At 48.4% G+C, this 21,055-nt stretch overlaps 1 protein-coding gene across 2 annotated transcripts in view; it reads right to left on the minus strand.

Annotated features, from left to right (window-relative positions):
• The window catches only part of SEPTIN8 (septin 8), a 40,782-nt gene extending 26,596 nt beyond the window's left edge, over nucleotides 1–14,186 (minus strand). For both annotated transcript variants that reach the window (XM_069772749.1, XM_069772750.1), the window contains exon 1: nucleotides 14,028–14,186. In XM_069772749.1, coding sequence (XP_069628850.1) covers nucleotides 14,028–14,057 — 30 coding nt within the window. In that variant the 5' untranslated portion in view covers nucleotides 14,058–14,186. The remainder of the gene's footprint in view (nucleotides 1–14,027) is intronic.
• Nucleotides 14,187–21,055: the final 6,869 nt, after the last annotated feature.

The following is a 21,055-nucleotide window of genomic DNA, read 5'->3' on the forward strand; positions in this document are numbered from 1 at the left end:
AATTTCAGGAGGACTTTTTCCATGTTTGGTGCCAGCGATGCGACTGCCCTGCAGGACAGGAGCAGGCAGGTTGTGTGGCAGAGCTGGATGGGATCAGCCATGGCGAGAGCCAGGCAGAAACACAGCCCTATCCTTCCCAGATGCACTGGTCTCTGCAACACTCCCACCCTCTGCAACACCCGATGAGAATTAGGTCCCTCCTCTCACAGCCTGGAGAGATGACTCTCCTGCTTCTTACCAGGCAAGACCCATGAGGCAGCCAACCTTTCCTGAACCCCATTTGATTGCTGCGCAACATGATAATTAAGAGTTTGTGATGGCTCCGAGTGCGAACTCCCACCATAAACAGCCACTGCAGCCCTGAACATCATTTCTTGGGTCACTAATGGCATCCTACGATGAGCAGCTACCAGGGTTTTACTTGGAGTCTTTGAAGATCTTCTGTGCCTTGAGCTGATCTTCAGGGCTTGAAACAGAGAGACAAGGGGATAATTTGTATTTTGAATCTTAAATTTTGTGGGAAATAAAAGATTCATCAGAAGGTCAGAGCATAATTTATTAATTTTCAAATCCAAAGTCCTTTAAACATTTTCACCAATGCTCTGGCCGGGCTGAGAAGCAGAGTCCATCAAGGCAACACGTGCACGAATGGCATTTGGGGGCACGGCCATGGGAACAACAACTATCCCGGAGGGAAATCGATCTTTGGCTCTGGTTTGACCGCTATGTCACAGGACCCTTCTCCTGGTATGCAGCGGAAAGACAGATGTGCCCTTGGCAGCACAGATTGCCACGCTTAGCTGAGCACCACGAGAACCGAAAAGAAACCTCCAAATGTAGTGCTTCAAACCTGCTGTACGGCACCAGCCACCCTCCGCTGGAGGCTGGGGATGCGCTGGGGATGCACGACAGCACGCTGGCCCATTCCTGCAGCCTCACCAGCACGAAGCTGCCCAGGGAACTGAAAACAGCATTTCAAACCTACTTCAGCTTCCAAAGCTCTTCCACAGCAGGGTCCCAACAAACCGTGCCGTGCAGCAGGACCGCAGGACTGGGAGGAAGCAGGGGGCAACATCGCTGCAGGCACAGGCAGCAACACTGTGGGCAGCTGGCCACAAACCACATCCACAGAAGATAATATGTTATTTAGCCCTTTATTGCAAGTGAGACAACAAAAGGCAGCAGAGAAACACAATTACAGAGACCAAACCCAGATCCCTATAAGAGGGTCAACACAATTTTCACATATTAGTTAGGCTCTTCCCAGTAGACAGAGGGATTAAAGAAACCTGTGAGAAGTGGCACAGGCTACAGCATCAACCAGTGTGCATGCGATCCTTTAAAAAATAAAAATCACAATTTCTCTCCTTCCAGTCTCTTCATACTTCACCTCCAAATTAGCATCAGTTTCACTTTGCGTCATTATATTTTTGAGCAACTTCTCGCAGAAAAAGTGGCTTTATCACTGCCTGCGCAACCCATAGGGGATGTCAGCAGCGAGAAGATCAGCTCCACGTCCAGCTGCCCCTCAAGTGCATATTTTTCCTAGCTGGGGCTCCTGGTGCAAAGCAGAGCAGCTCACTCTGCTTTTAAATGTGCTGTCCCTGTTCTCCTTGCTGTCACACCAGAAGCAGTATGAACAGACTGAAACTTGGATATAAAAGACCATTCTGATATCAGTTGGTTAAAAAAAAAAGAAAAAAAGATATTGAGAAGTATCATATTTCAATTATCACAACAAGAAATGCTCTTTGGTGACATATGCTTGTGTTTTCTGCTTGAGACAACTCTTGGTTTCGTTTTCCTGAACAAAGCAGGTGAAAGCATGTGGGTAAACAAAAGTGCAATTGAATGCCACAATCATAAATGGTGATATTTAGTTCTTTAAATGGTGATTTATTTATTTTTTTAAGACCTTGGCATGATGGGAGTTGTAATGTAAATCTTGGGCCCTGCTACAGCAGACTCATCAGCATACAAGCAACTTGTAAATATGCTGTTTATCACCTAAACCATGACTTGAGTGAAGACTCCTAGTTTTATACCCTGAGGGACAGCACAGCACTTTTCTGTATCTAAGGTGCCTTTTCCCATTTCTATGGCCCAACAAAACATGAACAAGAAAGATGAACATCTCACATTTTCCAAGGCAAAACAGCAAAGGCCTACTGGGGGAAAAGGAGAAACTCAGCCCTTTCTTCTTTCTGCTAAGTGAAAAGGTCTTATACTTGAGCACTGACCTTCAACCTAAAGCTATCTGCTGCTCTCAAACGCTCCCTCCAGCACCTCCGTAGGCTTTGTGCTGCCGAGTCAGGGTCTCCCCGAGCTGTGGCCAAGCTGCAGCTCCCCAAACACCAACCCCGCACACAGGGGAGAGGCACAGCCGTTCAGATGAGAGCTTTCTTGTTCCAAGAGCTCACAGGCAGCGGGACTTTAGGTCCCTCTCTTCCCGGGCTTTTTCCATTTCCATTTTCCACACACATTCATAAAACAGCAAGAGGCAACAACACAACATCTGCACAGCACTTTTCCATAGTGCTTCAATTCCCACTACCAAGGCACACTTTTCTTTATATATTCCTCAATTCTGGATGACATCGTGACCTTAATACCAAATCCACCAGCACTTTGCAGCATGGGTCCCCCTCCAGCCTGGGTGCAGCCCGTCACCTTCACCCCAACACCCGTCAGCAGCTCTATAGCACTGGATATTCCCACAGGTGCATCGTTTCGCACTGCAATAGCACACATAGACGTGGAGTCACGGATCAGCGTGCCAGGCACCCCGCAAAGTGCAGAGCACAGACGGATCCTCTCCCTTCCAATTTACAACCAAATCAAAACAGAAAGATGAAACAGTGCTAGCAGACAGACTGCAGTTCCCCGATCAGCGTGACTCGGAGACCAGCAAGAGGAAGAGCAGGGAAAGCTCCTGCGGGCCCTGCTCCGTACGGCCACGGCGCCTTTGGCAGCGCTCCCGTGGTGGGACGGAGCGGTCATTGCTCTGCAGGGGCCAGCTCGGCACCCGGCACAGCTGGGGACTGCTGTTAGTCACAAAGCAATGACTTCACCTTCTTGATTCCCCGTCCACAATCCACAACAGTGTGCGCAACACAGAGATTAATACATACACCAGTGGGGTTTGTAGGATGCTATTCCCTTGTCTCCTGAATGGAAATGCATGGAATCAGGAAATCATTCGGTCCTGATGCAGGGAGTCTCATTTGCAACAAAGCAGAGAAAGGACTGGATGAGATCTGGCTGTTTATGAAATCCAAGCAGAGCAAGCTGGTCCCAAATACAGGCTCATACATGCAGGCACCCCGAGCAGCCATGCTGCCAGCCACAGGCATTACCTGGCCCCTCTCAGACAGGGCAGGGCAAGTCAAACTGCCCACAAACCCCCGGAACAGAGGGGTCTGCTTCAGGGTCCAGCACACGCAGGGTCCCAACCCCAGCCCCACAACTGTGTGCTGCTGAGGGGACCTCCCCCAAACACCCGTCCCTGCAAGATTCCTTACAGAGGCACTGGTAGTTTTACTGTCATTTCACAAGTAAACTGAGTCATGGAGCAGTTGAGTACTTGCCTAGAGATCTTTGGGCAAACAGTGTCGGAAGGCAAATTCAGCTGCTTTGTCCGAGCAGGCACTCCCTGGGGCTTGGCCCAGATTCTGGATCAATGCAGAAAAATCTGGCAAATCACCTCTCTCAGAAGATCCCACCCCATCTCTGAATACTGGCTCAACAAATGCCATTTGACATTTGCAAAGAAACAGCAGCAAGTAGAGACTCAGGTTTCCATGAAGAAAACATTTCTTTTGCCAAGCTCAACAGCTGAGGGGTAGTAACAGCAACACCACACCTGATGTTTGAAAAGCACCTCTGGTGCTAGCAACACTCAGAATACACACTGTCACACATCAAAATATTATCTTTCTTGTATTCTCAGGCTAAGGACTATTAGGTCTACTACAACATCAATGAATGAGCTTGCATTTTGCAGTCTACTAAGCAGAAAGAGATGGCCCAAGAGAGGCAACGAGACCAGATTTGAGGTTTTCTAACAACAGTCAGAGGACACTGAGCATAGTAAATCTTCACAGAGGGCTTAGGCGCAGTAAGGGTGACCTTATAGGTGCCTTTGGCACTGAAGATGAAAGGAAGCACACTTTCAGCTGGGGCTGGCCAGTGGAGACCTTAGCACCTCTTAGGCTAAAATTCTTGCACCTAAATGCCACCTAATCTCAAGCAGATTTGCAAAGTGCAAGCACACACGCATCTCTGAAGGTTTTCAGTTAATCTTAAGCATGTGCTCAAAATTCCAGATCCCCATTGTGGAGCACTTAATAACAGGCTGGGGGAAGAAGAAAGGAAGAAAAAACCCAAACCCTACAGAGATAATTTTAGATGTGGAGTTTATGCTAGTTTACCACTTGTCTTACAATAGCAACCTGCTGTGCTTCAGCTTGTCTGCTACCTCTCACTCTGGTCCGGTCCGCTCTGGTGATGGTATGTGGCCAGTCAAACAGGACACATCTCAGATAGCATGAGCAACTCTGCCTTCGCTATGCCTGTGCAGGGAGGGCAATAGCGTTTTCCCCACTGTGGTGGCCCTGAAGAACTGTAAACGCTAACACTGCAATGTCTAACATTGCCCTTCCCTCCAGGGAGGGCAAAGCTCCGTGGCCTTCACTTCCTTCTCTTTTCCAACACACAGCACATGGGAGCACATCCACAACTGAACCATCCCTCCACATACACGACACCATTTCAGCCAGTCATCTCCAGTTGCTGCATGCTCACAACAACATGCTCCCAGCCCACACTGCAGTCTCCCCCAATAAAAAACTCATGCATTAAAAAAACCAAAACCAAACAATTCCCAGCCCCCTTTAAACCGCTCTCCTAAGAATGCCAAGAATTTTCCCAGACACTTGCGCCTTTATTCATATCCCTCCCGGCTCCCAGCTGCACTCCAGGCAAGCAAAAACATCACTGAGGAAACCAGATATGGAGTCACCACCAGGACCCACCAAATAAAAATGAAAGCCGCTTTACATTACAGAGGCAAGAAGACTCAAAAGCTGTGGCTCTTTCCTTCAGGGCCAACTAAAGGTTATGTTGCCTGAAGCGATGCCCTTCTTGAAAGTTTTTGGACCCATTTTTAAGAGCTATTCATATACCCTGAGACCAGTGAGTGCATGGCAAAGAGCAATGCTCAGCATCTCGGGAAAACAAAAATTTAAAAAAATCACTGGTCCAGTATCAATGTTTCACAGTGTCCCATGTGCCCCAGGCTAGTCTCAGGGACGAAAACGCTCTGCTGCACACCTGTAAAAATCCAGCGTGCTGAACACACAACAGTGTAGTCACCTACCCATAAGGAGGTGGACAGGGATTCAAGTGAGAAAGCAAAACTCCTTTTAAGGGAGGAACTCCTTAGGCAAACTCCTTAACTGCTTTCCTGTATCCAAGCTACTGGTGCCAAAGCAGTGTTTTGATTCCAGCGGCACACCTTGTACTGATATCCCAGCAATACGCCAGACGCTGAGCACTCCCAGCAGCAAGCCAGGAGCAGGGATCTGCACACTTGACATATTCCGCTTCTGCACCAGCCTGCTCACTTTAGCATTTGCGAGCAAACAGCTGAACTACAGGCACTGCCTTCAGCTTTGCTTCAGTCTCAGCAGCATTTCCTCCTTTAAAAAAAAAACAAAACAAAACAAACAAACAAACAAAAAAAACCAACCAAAAACCCCAACCACAATACATAAAATAAAAATCCTACACACATCTACAGAATCAAAGGAATTGGCACAGGCTTAAAACATCAGTTTTTGCTGACTGTCAGAGCTAAATTTGAAGGGAGAGAGTAAAGCTTCTCATCTTTTCTTATATAACATACATCCAAGATGATACATTCACAACCTGTGAAGGCAACATCAGTTTTAATCTTCTGCAAACAAACTGTTTCTGGCTTAAACTCCTCTCTGACTTTTTACACTAAAAGCAAAATTCCCACATGCTCCCTTTTCTTAAGCTGTTATTTAGCAATTTCCTTATAATATTTATGAAGCCTAATTAACTAATCATGAGGTCTTTCTTAATTAAGAAAGGATTTACCATGCATTTTGTCCCTATCACAAGGCCTGAATAAGAGTTTACAAAGGAGCAAAACAGGATTTGCCGGGCATTATGCACACAATGTTTTGCAAACATGAATGTTGCCTTTGAGAATAAGGCAAGTTGGTTAAAACAGAGAAAACTATGGAACCAAAAATGAGAGACATTTCCTCCAAAATGACCTTAAAGGATGAGAAAGTTCAGCTTTTCGCCAGCCTGAGAATTCCATCCCCCATGAGCTATTCAAAACGAAGAAAGCAAAGTCCAAAACATTAACATAACTTTTCCTTCAGTCTGTTTAAAAAAAACCCAAAATACAGACAAACAAGAGCATACCAGACTACCCTAGTTCATTTCTTTTCAAAATTATTTATTCAAAAGGTGCTGAGGCTTTTGATTTAATGGAGCTTCACAATTAACCCTGACAAGAGACTAATCTTATCACCTTATCTAGTAAGAGACTTTCCCAAGTTCACCCCAAGCAGCAGATGCATTCCCAGCTTGCACTCAACTGATGTGACCACCAGGATCTCTTCCCTTCCCCACCATCCTACCTCGAGGAAGAGGAGGAGACACTTGGCAAATACAAATGGCTGTGGGACAAAGCCAGGAGAGAAACTGAGCGCCTACCCCTAAGGAGTGGCATGGAAAAGATTTGGGGCAGTTTAAAAGAAATGCTGAAGAAGCAAAAAGGATCTGGATCCCCATCACGCTGAACAAGCCATGCTGGATATCAGCCATCAGGATTATTTGTTTTAGTTACCACTTAAAATAAACATAGCTAATTCCCACATACGTTTCCAGAATTTATTGCCTGATTACAATAAATACTATTATTCAGTATATTTTTAGACAAGGGAACAGAGATATAATGGGAACCCAAGAGTTTTGGTCACCACTGTATGCTTTTTCCCAGTTTGCCTCATGCAGCCATCTCACAGCATCTCCACAAACAGCACTTCCAGCTACTGGACAAGTCTCCTTGTGGTACTGCCTGGAAGACACCAGAAAGAGAAGTTTTTACATACCACAGCCACTCAGCTCCAAGAGCTAAACCAGAGTCATCATGCTAATAAGCTGACTGCTTTATATCCTATTAACACATGCCTCCAGAAAGCCTCAAAGTGTATTAGCACAGAACACCTTTAATCTGAAGACTCAAGACAACGGAAAAAAAGAAAAGAAAACCACTATTTGAAAAACGCGCATAGCAAAAAGATAAGCTGAAAGGACTATTCATTCTGTATGAAAATAGAGAATAAATCTATATTCACAAATATGAGCTGGGAACACCTTTGCTGCAGAAGACAGGGGAAGGAGAGCATTCCTGGGAGGCCGGCTCTGGCAGTCCTTCCTCAGGCAGCCCCTTCACTGTGGCAGAGCTGAAAGCCAGGATCAGCTTGGATTAGGACCCAAGGCCCGGAGCAGCCTGCTGTAAGCAGGGTCCGGACAAGAGACCCAGCGATGCCCCGCTGACTCAAGCTGTCCCACGATCGCAGTGCTGCCCCACACACACCGGGCACCTGCAGGAATATAGACGCTATTTAAGGCAGCGGGGTCGGTCTCCTCTCCCAGTGACCGACCTGAGCAACCCTGGCTGCTGCTGCGGGAAGGTTCGATTTTCCAGCATGAACAACACGAGCTCTGGGAACGTGCTTCACACCGTCCCACAGCTGAAGGCATGCCTGTACAGTCCTTTGCAGGCAGACAAGAACTCAGCCGAGCAGAAGCTGAGGGATGTCTCCTGCCTCTCTGTTACAGCAAGAACCAGCCGAAACGCTCCTTGCCTGTGGAAAACTCTGGATGCATTCCCCACATGTTTCCTTGCGCACGTAATGCAGCGGTGGCACAGGCTCGTTACAGCGCCTCATGCAGCGGCGAGGAGAGGCCAGGAGCAGCCCCAAGTCCCTCGATGGAAATCCAGCCCAGGCTCTCTCGCTCCGCAGCTCCCTGCGACAATCTGGTTTTGAGGCTGTGCGAGCCAGAGAGGGCAAGAGCCCTGAGGCAGGGTGCTCCATGGGAACCTCTCTCTAGCTGTCTGACAGCTCTGGAATTTCATGTGTGTGGGAGACAGGCACTTTTTGGCTTCACAAAGGAATCTGAACGTCTAAACAAAGTGGTGCCTCCACAACCCTGACCCCACAGGCCCCGGTCAGCCCACAAGCTGAAAGCGGCGACTAGCGATGTATCCAAGAAGCCTGTGGTTCTCAGTGACACCATTCTTCCCCAGCCCTCTGAAAATCTCCACTGTCACCCCATGTCAGAGGGTGCCGATTCCCTGTCTGGCTCCACCTTTTGCATCCAAACGTCACAAGTCAGAGGCGAGCACGGCCGCTTACGCCAAAGAAGAGGCTCTGGAAGGAAAGCACATGGCTAGGACGGAGGAGAAGCAGCACCTTCAGGATCTTTTTTCTCACTTGAGCTGCTCTGGGAGCAGAGATGGGCTTTCTTACTCTTCGGACACTTTTACGATACCCAATACAAATGCAAAGCTTCAGGTATAAACCCAGAGCTCACTGCAGCTACACAGATGTGGGGAAGGGAAGAAACAAGCAAGTTGTGCATGACTGCATGGGCCCCACCTCATCAAAACACAAATATGGGACAGGATAACATTATTTCTAAAGGTTGCAGCTAATCTGAAACAAGCAGGGCAGCTTCTCCCATCCACAGCCTGAAATGTGCCCAGGACATGTTCTGAATAATCAAAGTTAATCACAAAAATGTGCCCCTACCCGACACAGGCGGGGTGGAAACAGCGTGCCCACACCCTGCACATCTCCCTTAGTCCCATGGCCTCCCAAATTCCTCCTCTTAATTGCACAACCAAGGAAAAGCCAATTCAGCATCATGCCATTTCTTCCCCTCCCAACCTCCGAGCCAAAGGAGCATGAGAAGGAAAGGAGACAAGCGTGACCGTCGCTCCTGCAGACGGAAAAACAGCCCAGTCCCCAGAGCACTTCGTTTGCACGGTGGTGTCTCGGGACGACCAGACTGGGGACAGTGGGGGCACTCGGAGACAGGGCTGTGTCTCTCCCCGCAGCTGGTGACAGCACTGGTATTCTGCTACAGAAGATAATATTTAGGGAGCTTTTGGCCTTCCAGCAATGCTGGAGACTGGCTGACAGCTGCCACCACAGCACTGACGATGAGCCCTGACACCATGCCGGCCTCCTGAAAGAGAGTTATTCTTCGGGCTTTCATTTGTTTTGCCGATGCAGAGGGCACACATGGCTTCAGCATTTGCCAGCTCACGTCCTTCCACCCACTGCCTCGGCACTCGCTGCGATTACGAGCGGTTAAGAGGAGCTCTGGAGCTCCCACGCAGAACAACATGTTGCATCTCTGCTGCAAGAGGAAGAGATGCTCCAGATTCACTGACAGCAACAGCACCGCAGTGGGGAAGGAAAAAAAAAAAAATCAAAACCCCAAAACCCCAAAAAATCTTTTCCTGGGCAACATTTGTTCCCAGTGCATATATCCAAAATAAGTGTTTAACTGCAATGGACTGTGGTTGAGCTAATTGGTCCTGTGGCTGAAATAGTCAGAGCTGGCTTCCTGTATGAGCACAGGCTCTCCCTGGGAGAGACTGCGGGGCTCGGAGAGACAACCGTCAATTTGTCTCCTCCAATGGAAGACCATTTTCCCTATCCCTCCTTCCCAAAAAAGCATACGCTACAGGCAGAAGAGCTGGCCAGGGCAGGGAGGGAAAGGGCTGCTCCCGCTGGGCTCACTTCCTGGTGCATGTTACCAGCTTGGAGAAAAATCTGTCACTTCTGTTCCACACTGCGTGGGGGATCACTTGAGATTTTCCAGGCTAAAGGTAAAATAACTGAATGACAAAAACAGACAAGGAAATTTAACCCTGGAACTTCCAAATGGTGCCATTGGCTGGGCAAAAAACAGGGCAGGAAGAATAGCCGAATCCAAACAAACCCCTGTTTCCACTGGAATTGAGCCATGGAAATGTTTTCCTTGGGAGTGTGAATAAAAGAAAATGTAAGGTTATGCTTAGGACCTGCAGTGATAAGTCTTCCAGCAACCGCTCTGCCCTAGCCATGGTACACAGAGCTGTTCTCAGCCCACTCCTCATGCCCATCTTTCATGGACTAAGGTATAACACTGGCCCCTTCACACAGAGGAGCAGGTTTAGCCTGTGCAGTCAATAAGAGAAAAGCTGAGCTTACAGAAAACAGCAGCAGCAGAAATGCATGAAGTTTATCACAACCCATGCAGTTATGGCAGGAACAGGCACTGTTCAGAGGTCCCTCTCCTCCCACAGAGTTGGGAGCAGGACACAAGAAGGCAGTGGTGTGTATACAGGTAACACTCAGACTAAGCTGCCAAACTGGCCAGACCCCACACACACAGCTCAGCAGCTCGCTGCGACAGAAAAAATGCCATCGTCTATTTCCAGAGAGGAAGATGTTGTTCAGCTTTCCTCTGTATAAAGTGGTGTTTTGTTCTGGCAAGATTTTCTAAGTAGCATTAATTTATAGTAAAGCTACTAGTAAAAGCCTAGCTATCAATCACTAACATGAAGAGACAACTTCTCAGGTCTGCATGTAGACGGCCGCCCCACAACCACAGCTCTCATACAGCTACACGCACGCATCTAGTGCTCTCTTCGCTGGGCGTCGATGTCCACAAATCCCTTGTCCGTGCACACAGTCACAGTACGCACATAAAGCAATCAGCCATGACATTTTCAAAAGTTACGGCATAATGTTAAATTCTTATCTCAGCCCAACTTTAAGGTTGAGGACATCTGCTCCTCCCCACATGCAGGTGCCTGTGAGCGGGCAGCTGCTTAGTTTAGAGCCCAAGCAACTGCCTTTGCACATCCAAGTCAGACAAGGGGTTAATGCAGATTGTTAAGCAACAGCATTTCAGGATGGGTTTTATTTAAAAAAGAGAGAAAGCCACAGATTTGAGGGTTTGAAAAAGCTTCTCAAAAGCAAAACAGTCTTACAGTCTCGGTCTCACATCTTATCCCATTTATTCTCCTACGCATCTCCAGTTGCTTCTCTGTCATTTCTTCTCCTTCCAACTTTCTAGCTTCCTCCAGAGCTTCTGCATTTCCCTGCTGCATTTCACGCACTTGCTGGCTGCCGCTTGCACGTGGTGGTTGGGCTGTTTCCCGCTCAACATACCAACATCCTTGCTAATACTGCCAGTGTCTGCTCCAGCACACAGTCATCACGTGTGCTAGCTCAGCACTGGCCAGAACAGGCAATGGAGAAGCTCTGAGCTTTGATGACAAACTACAGTATTTCACAATTGAACCAAACGTTATCAGCTTTCTTTCCACTCTGGTGGCAGCTGTAATGAAGACAACTGGCTTCGGGTATCCAGAAGCGATGCCTGTAGACCCAGCCTTGAACACGGCAGCGGTGAGCCACATTCTCACAGCAGATCAGCAGAAAACTTCAGTCTCCAGGGGCTGAAGCCAATCTCTCTCACAAGCACTACATTCACAAAAACAAAGGCGGTCTTGAGCACCACTGGTGTGATTCTGCTGCCTTAGAGGCAGCTTTCTATGGGCCAGCTTCCTTTCATTTGCTTTTGTTGGTCATTTGCAACAGCAGCACTTCAAGGGAACTTTATTGTGCTGGAGACAGAGGCATTCTGGAGGACTGTACAAGAGAAGCATGCATCTGGGGAGTTTTGAAAACACATTATCCGAACCTAAGGGTCACTACATTCCAGGATGTCAGTGTCAGCTGGACACTTATAAATAGCTTCACCAATCTGAACAGCATGACCTATTGTGTATCAAAAACCTCCTTCAGAGGTTTTTTCAACATTACTTCCCACTGCAGATACAAACAGCTGGTAAAAAATAAATTAATTTATCATCACCTCTTCTTGGCAGTAATGACCTATTCCCACCCAGGCTTTATGCACGGGAAACTGAGGCATGGTGATATAAAGCGGCACCAAGAAAGCTGTAAACCCTGCAGAAAGAACAACTCGGAACACCTTAATCATGAGGTTTCCATGATACTGCTGGAGGAACAACATCAGAGCTGAGATGTGCTGAGGATAAAGGAAACAGCAGCTGGGAAAGTCCTCTGCCCTACATCAAATGGAAGCAAGACATTGCTCTCCCACCTGCTTCTGCCAGATCTGCAGTTCCAGGTGAAAGGCAAACTAGTCCAAAGGCAAAGATTAGCAAATCACCAGATCTACTGGGCCTGCAGATCCCTATAAACCCACCCTTAGCTCCCTGCACAAAGCAAGCAGATTTTCTCCTAATGGAGTTGGGCACTAAAGTCACATTGGAGCCCAGCCATTCATTGCACTTTGGTGCCCAAATGAGAGCCAAGCACCTTCAGGAACATTCCCCCCCCTTTCTTTTTTTTAAATAAAAGTGACAAGAGCATTGATGCAAGTACACCAAGCATTCAAGTACCCACACCAAAGAATAAGTGTAATTTTCTCCCAGGCTAGGCAATATTTTAGGTTCTCCTAACACCTATGAAAACCTGCATAGGCACCCGCAGGCATACCAATTTAACACTAAAAGTATTTATATATAATACAAATGCAGAAAGAATTGCAGTGAGACAGTTACGGTGTTTCCATTCCCTGACACTGACGCTTTACCTTAATCCCCTCTCCCCCGGGTCTAGAAGCATTCGCTTTCCTAAATAAGAGGCCACAATCAATTTTCCTTTATGCAAGTTTTAAGTAAGTTACAGTCTTGCAAATTCATTCTTGAGCTGGAAACTTTTGGGCCAGGATTCAAAGAAATGAAGCAGAGTTTGAGATTCTTGGCAAAAAGTAGTTTACAGAGAAAACAGTAGCAGGGACGTGTTTGTGCTCCAAGGGCATGCCTATAATTCAGACAACCACCACTGCTGTTCCCATTTATTTAGCAATATCACACCAGACATTTTTGACTTTTGGGAGCTATGCTATTTAACGTGGTAAAAATGTTTTTAGCTCTGAAAGGCTACAAGACGCATCGCTGCGCTATTTAATCAGAACAGCCTTCCAACGACAACAAAAAATTCAAGCCATAGACAAAGAATAGTTTAAAGCCGAGACAGATTTTATCCAGATTGACTTCCGATAGCAGTTATACAACATGTGAGCTGCAGAGAGGCGGCGGTGCACAGGTCACACTCCATATTTGCTGTACGGCATTCTTCACACATTGGCTCAGAGACCAGTTAGCCTCAAGGGTTTGCTTTACCCCCGTTTGAATCGGTGTGTGTCTCTCCCAGTATTATACACACGCCGTGAAGTTACTCACTCTCGCGGAGTGTTTGTATACCACTGGTACGCAAACAATTCTTATTTCGGAAGGTCTGACCCCATTTCTTTCCGCCCCTCTTCGCGGGGCACTTTACCCCTGCAGACACAGGGATACGGGATACCCTTTGCGAGCATCCTGGACACCCACGGCGCGGGGGGGGTGTCACGAAAGGCTTTCGTTACCGGTTTCAGCATCAGACCAAAAGCACCGAGGCCTCGCAGCCTCCCAGCCCGCCGGGCAGGACCTTCCCGCAAGGACTCTCCCCGCCGAGGCACACCGGCTCTGCCCCTCTCCCCAAACCCGCTCGCAGCCGAACAACCCCCCCTCCCCACGCACACACACACACACACCCCCCGCAGCCTCCTCCCAGCTCTGCCGCCGCCGGGCAGCCCGCTGGCCGCGGACACGCGGGGAGTGGGGGGGGCGCAGGCAGCGGCCGCGCACACGGGGCCGGCGACCGGCGCATCCCCCCCACCGCGTCTGCCCCGACCCCACCACCGGCTGGCTTAAATATATTTTTTTTTTTTTTTAAATTATCTCCCCCACCCGCCGAGGGAGGAAAAAACCCAAGTTATTAACGCGAGGAGACGCGCGTACGGGAGCAAGAACCCCCCCCCCCCCCATCCCCGCCGCCGCTCACCGAGAATCGCTCCAGGTCGGTGGCGGCCATGGCCGGGTCTGGCGCGGCTCCGTGGGCGGGAGCGCGGCTCTCCCCGCCGCGGGTGGATGCGGCTGAATGGATCCAATATGGCCACTTCCTGGAAACTCCCCCTCCGCCCGCCACAGGCACCGCCCGACCGAGGGAACGGGGCGGGAGGGGGGGGGGACGGACCGGGAGGACGGGCACCGGCCCCCACGCAGCCGGAGCCTTCCTTCCCTCGGCGGGGAGGGCCGGCCCCGCCGTGGAAAGGGAACGGAGGGAGGGGGAGAGGGGCCCCGGTGGTGCCCGCAGCCCCCCTGAGTGTGGGGGGGGTCAGCGGCAGAGTAGGGGGTACGGGGGTCGGGGGGGGGGGCGGTTTGGGGATGAGCCCACGGGGCTGACGGCGTTCCGCGGGCAGGGGAGGGCTGCGAGGCGGCCACGCAGCATCACCCTCGGCACGGGAAAGGTTCGCGTTTGCGTGGGACCCGTAGAAGCGGCGGGGGGGGGTGGTGTCCTCTGCGGGATTCGGAGGGGGCACGCAGCCACGGGGAGACCCGTTTCCCCGTCTGTAGCGTTCCCCGTTTCTGGAAGGTCGGTGGATACCACAGGGCAGCAGTGCCTCTGTCACCCACGGGAGTTACACCGCGGTCGCAGCGCCGTGGGGGTTTGAGCCGGGGGTGCCGAGAGCTCGTGGCCGTTACGCTGCCCGCGTTTACCGAAAAGTTAAAGCACGCAACGGAGGACCGTCGAAGTCCTTCATCACTCCTTCCCACGCAAAGCACAAAGCCAGTCCCGTCACCAGCACCCTCGCTCTTTGCAACCCACAGACACCAGTATTTCACCAGCTGCTCGCACAGAGCAAAGTTTCTCTTGCTTTCTGGTGCCCTCTGCTGCAGTGCACCTATCAAGGACAGCTTACCAGAGCCACATGTTCTCTCTAGACCAGACCTACACCCCCAATCTGCCTGCTGCCCTGGTTTTGTCTTGGGCTTTCCCCAGCCTTTCTATCAGCCGCTGTGTCCTCGTCTTTTCTGCTCATCCTCTCTCTTGGAGCAACGTATACTTCCCGTTGGAGAGCTGAGTTTGGGCAAAGAGATCAAATACTTCTCCCCCGTGACACTGACTCTATGTGGGGAAAGGACTGCTGAGGGTCGTTTTGAACCCCCCGAGAAGGGCAAGCCCTCTTGCAACTCACTACACGAGTCAGAAAAGCTACTGTCTGCGCACAAGGGCAGCAGTTACCACCCAATTCCTGAGGGCACAGCAGAAATTCCCCTGGCAGCTTTGGACACACACACTCGGCCCTCCGTCTCTCCTTGCTGTTGAACACACATCTGCTCAGCTGAGCTGCTCCTCAAATACCATCCTCAGGGCTGCTTCTCCCTGCGCGCACCAGCTATAGGGAGCGTTAAGGAATCAAGATAACTTTGAGCATGGCCTGAGGCTTGATACTCTGATCCTCTCCCCAGGCAGGGCCAGAACCTGCTGTCCCATCTTCGTTGTTGTTGCCGGTGAGGATTGTCCTTCAAGAACCAGTTCGTGGCCTGAATTTCCCTAAATTATGCTAGATGTGGAATGCTAATCTCGCTGCGCAATGTAACCACCTCCCAGGGAATAGACAGGGGAGAGCTTACCTGGAGTGGCTGTGTCCAGCAGCCCCTTCCCGGTCTACTCAGGTGCTCCTAGATCACCTGCAGCACAGGCTCCAGCATCCTGCACAAAGTAGGGCCATAAATAGAGTCACTACCCAATTATGATACAGCTAAAGCTCCAAGCCCCACCCCAATTACTAGGAAAGAGCGAGCAACTGTGCTTAGGCCCTGTTTCCAGTTATTTTTCAAAAGGTTTGCCAAATTTCAACTTTGTGGCAAGATAAGAAAAAGGAAAGATACCCAATATCCCAGTTCCTTTCATTCATCGCCCACAAAAGCACAGTCCCTGGAGTGCCCTAAAGCAGGACTGAAGTATTCAAAGACAACCAAACCTCAGCAACAAAATGAAAACAGAAGTTGTGTTTCATTACGCTACTCGAAGAGCTGCACACCATATTAACGTCTATCTTCTCCCTTACCCACTATTTGTGATCTTAACAAAGGTCTCTTGCTCCCACGGCAATATAAATAAATGAGACCACGCTGTGCTGGTGGGCACTGAGTTGCTGTGTTACAGCAGGCGTGCAAGATCATATGTTACATCTCCACATCTTTGATTCTACCCCAAGACTCCTTGGGATCCACCCGCATTGCGTTGCAGGAGCTCTGGGAAGCACTACTCATCCCAGAAGGGTGCTTATGTTGGAGAAATAGAACACGATATGAAAATTAGATGTACATAATTGAAGGGAGGGGGCAAGAGTTATAAAATGCAAGTGCTTAGAGGGATCAGAGATTAGGAAGAAGGTTGTGTTCTCCCTTTAAGCTATTTCAAGGCATTTTCTGAGAAGGTGTCATCCAAGTGATCTGCTTTTTGAAATACGACAATCTAGTGCAGGTCAGAAGAGCTGGTTTTTTGTCCTTCCCGAGTGGACTGCTATAACCCAATTAATTCTGCTAATCCATATATTAGTTCTGGCTAAAGATGGGTTGCAAAAATGTTGTATTTCTCTAAAAAGGCCATTGCTGAACACCATCTGTTAATTTATTTTCTTGGGTCACGAAAAATGACAAAAAAAACCCCAGCCTTTTTCCTGTCACAGCCACAGCTCTTCGTTAATGCTGCCTTGTGCTAGAGCTGCCAGGGATACCAAAGCTGGCCTGCTGGTCTTTGGCATCTGAAGCCGAGTCCCTGTCTACCCGTAGAGGTGGTATAAGCTTGCTGAACCTTTTGTTCATTTGTCCCTTGCGAGTGAGATGTTCATGCAGACCAGACACTCACTTTGCCATCTTATTTCTTTGGCCGATTCCCAGAGGTTCTCCAGTTCTCCCTGGGTCCTTCAGCAAAACCAGGGAAGCTAAAATCTGGTATTTCTAGTGTACAGATGCAAGTAGCATAGTTGATATAGAAGCAGAGTTAACCTTCCAGGCCTTCTTTACAGATCAGAAAGAAGCAAAAATAAATGGATTAAAATGTTTAAAAGTTACCTTTTTTTTTTTTTTCTGTACAGGCAAGCTTGGGAGTCCTGATTTAAGGCAACATAAAATTCTTGCTTAACACACCCTTAAATGCCATTATGCCAGGTACTTTGGGAGAAATGATTGATTTAGATTCATTAAGAGCTCTTTTACCTGCCAATAAAGTGCAGAATGTAACAACACAAGGCTCACAAACGCTGATTCTCAGACAGCTACTGGCTTCTGTGAGCTGCAGCTCAGATGCAAAGATTCACAGCATAAAGGAAATTCTGAGACATTGCAACACATCAAGGGACAACACTGCTGTCACCTGGCTCTCTGAGCTGTGCTGCTGAGAGGTTCTGCAGCCCGAGTCTTCTCTGCCTTTGTCCATCAGCACTGCCACCAGCATGGGGCAGATCTCTGTGACAGGAGAACACTGTGTAAAAGCTCGCAGTTATTTTTAAACACCTTGTTATTTCAAAAAGAACACTATTTCTAATGCCAATTCAAGAGAAACCCTGCTAATTTCAAAAGCTTCAGATGCATAAAAACTGCTTCAAGAGAAGAGAATTTAATTTGGTGGCTCCTTTAGCTGCTAAGGCATCGGTTGTTATGCAAATTATCCCTAATGGCTCAGGAATTAAATGTACATTACAGTGCTGGATGCTCCTGCAAGGATTTTTAAACTCTGTGGAATATTTGTACCTGCTAAATCCACAGTGAATTTAGGATGAGCTGTGAATTTTCTGCAGGTGAAGAGCTGGGGCAGAGAATACAAAGGACTGGAGAGGCACGAATGTGTCCCTGGAACCTCTCTGTCCTGGAGAGAAGAAGGAAAATGCCCCTCGCTGCGTGGACGGTGGCATTGCAGTAGCACAGTTCTGATGGTGGGGAGATCAGCAGGAGTTGTTTTACTTCTTCACGTTGTGACCCTAGGTACAGGCAATGAAAGTGGAGAGAAATAAATGTGATCACAGCCCTGTTTACTTCACACGCAGCTACAGTGAGCGAGCCATCATCCTACCTGCCACATGAATACAGCAGCAAGACCAAGGCCTTTGGAAGATGGCTGCATCTTTCAGAAGATCCTTGATCTTCAAATCCAGGTGGTGCAGATAAACAGAACCCCTTCACGTTTTTCAACACAGGCCAGAGGAATCAGCTTATTGGAAACTATTCATTTCTCGCAATGTGTCCTCCTGGGGATTATTAGAAACCAAATGGTTTCATAGCTACTCTTTTAGCAGCACTACCAGCAAGCACCTTATTAAACTTTCATTGGTTATACTGACAATATATGGGACTTACAAGGCTTTTCGACAGAAGTGCTATCCTTCTAAGCTGAAAGTCAATAGGAGCTGTAGGTCCATTTCCCCTATGCACACTGAGTGGTCCTGGTGAATCTAAGTGGGATGGCTGGAAACAGACTCCAAATTTCCCTGCCTTTTAATGTTAAAAGGTAGTATTACCACACTGTACCTCATGCCAGGTTTGCATTATCCTGCTAGAATCCCACCAAGTTCGCAGGCACCATCTGAAAACCAGAGGATGTTTGGGATGGGTCCTTGCATCATCTGTGTGGAACAAGCAATTTTAATAAATCATACTCTGAGATATATGGAAAGCTGCATTTGAATGGTTTCTGTTGAGAAACACCGTCCAAAGTGGTTACTGAAGTCCTTGAATTACAGCTGAACCTTGCTCATTTATGAGAAAATGCCTTTTATCTGCAAATAATCTCCCCTCCACCCCATCCCCCCGTCCCTTCACAGACTTTTGCTCAATTGTTTATCTATGGAAGGTTACTGCATTTCTCCATGGAACAAAGGAAGAGCTATTTTCCTTCACAATGCATGCTCTTTGTTTCACATGAAAATACCAACAAGGAAAGTGGAAAATCATGGGCTTTGTCATCCTATTTATTCTGGGAGCCCTGTTTTCATTTCGGAGGAAAATAAGTTTTGCTTGAGGTACAAATCCCATCCATAGTCAATAGCACCTAAGCTTCACCTTTCTGCAAAGCAGCAGCATCCTGTCCGACTGAGACTATCCCCCATATTCCCTTTGTCTTCCTCTGTTGCTTCCAACCTGGCACCTCCCTTTCCCTGTGGCTCTGAGAATATCATGTGGGAAGGAGCAGGACCTGGGATACCATCTCCTTCAGTTTTGAAGTGTCAGTAGAAACTTCTTTGCTCTGACTAGATTATTTGCTTGATTTCCTGGGTTTGTGTGGTATGAATAATTACAGTCATATAACCTTTACTTTCCTCCCCTGAGGGGGTGGGAAAAGGCCCCAGGCTCACTGTGCGCTGTACTACACTGTAATGTCGATAGTTTGGGAAAGTTGGTCACGGGAAAGGTAACTCTCCTCAGTCACACAGTTATTAATAGAGGCCAGCTTTATGACGTAGAACTAGCAAACTGCAATATTTGTGTTTAAAAAAAGTAGTAGTAAATTCATTTAATCATGGGTTTCTGTACGTTGTTTTTGTCCCAGCCAGTAAATTAAAAATATCAAGACAGTTGGCTTGAAATCTCCTACAAAGCAGCCCACAGTATTCTGTAAATAGCCCCACAAAAAATACTTGCTTTGTAGGTTTTTGGTGACACAGAAAAAGAGGCAAAACTTCTCATGCTTTTTAAGGCTGGAAATTTCAGATGACTGATGAGCATAATACCCATAATGCTCCAGGGTTTTTAGTATCTATATTAATAAAATTCATTCAGACACCTTAACTTCTGGTGCACAATCTGATCAGAATATGACCAGCGCTCAGTAAACTAAGAGGAGCTCACTGGGATCTAGTCTCTTGGTACCTGGCACTTAGCCTGGAAGGTGGGAAGCCAAAAGGCATCAACAGATAAAGGGAAAGGTTGGCAAACACGATGCACCCCATGCTGTGGTCTGGAAATGGTACGGAGGATTAGCCAGAAGTGTTGTTTCCTTCTTAATTACAGAAAGTATAGGACGAACCTAACACCCACTGACAGACAGACTGCGAAAAGGAGCACAACCACACAGCACGGGTTGCCCGCAAAGGATGAAGCGAGCGCAGGTGGGACAGGCGGTTGGATGCATCACTGGAAAATTACCTGGGGAAAGAGCTCCTTGCGTCAGGCAGTTAAACGAGAGCAACAAGTTCCTGCTTGGCATGGCACGAGGCGCACTTGTAGACATCCTCTCCCCTCTTCTATGACCTCCTGGGGATGTGCCCTCCCGCTCTGCGGCCACGAGGAATGCCAGGACCTGCAGTGGGGAATGGTCTTAGTAACACCCCTCCTTTGGGACCCCGACCCAACGCAAGCCCCCAGAGAGGTGATGGGACCTCAACAACCCATGGATTGCCCCTCGGGTGCTGAGCAGTGAGACTTCCTGTGGGCCTGGTACACGGAGATCCCTCTGCAGGAGAGGTGCCATGCTAGGGATAAAACGGGTGGGATCTGAGGGCACCCTCGCAGGTCTCAGAGGATACTTGGGTGCAGAAGGCTGATGCCTGTGCAGGCAGGGACGGAGCGCGGCACCTCTCTGCAAGCACCCACAGAAAGACCCTCAGCGTAGCAGCGAGCCTGAGGACATACCCTGCCGCGCGTGAACCAATTCAAGCAGTAGGAACAACTTCTCCCTTAACATTTGTAACATAAGAAAATGTTTTTTAAAAGAGCCTGTTCTTCTGAATTATTTTCCCTCCTCCTCTCGCTCATTTGCAGATATGAATAATCCTGGGGTATAGTTGAAAGTTTGCAGTGCAAACATCACAGACTGCTGAGATTTTCTTATGCCCGCAATGGATTCTAGTAAGGAAAAGAAATCAACAGTGAAAGCAAGGCATAGCAATTAATGTTTGGATGCATGCTCATTATTAGCTCTCTACAGCAAGCCAGGCAGAACTGTGGCGATGCCATAAGCTAGAAAGCATTGCTAAAACAGTAGAACACTAGACGCAAGTAGCTGCCTCAGCAGAGGGCGAGGTTGCT

The sequence above is a fragment of the Haliaeetus albicilla genome, chromosome 27, assembly GCF_947461875.1.
Source record: "Haliaeetus albicilla chromosome 27, bHalAlb1.1, whole genome shotgun sequence".
NCBI classification, from domain to species: domain Eukaryota; kingdom Metazoa; phylum Chordata; class Aves; order Accipitriformes; family Accipitridae; genus Haliaeetus; species Haliaeetus albicilla.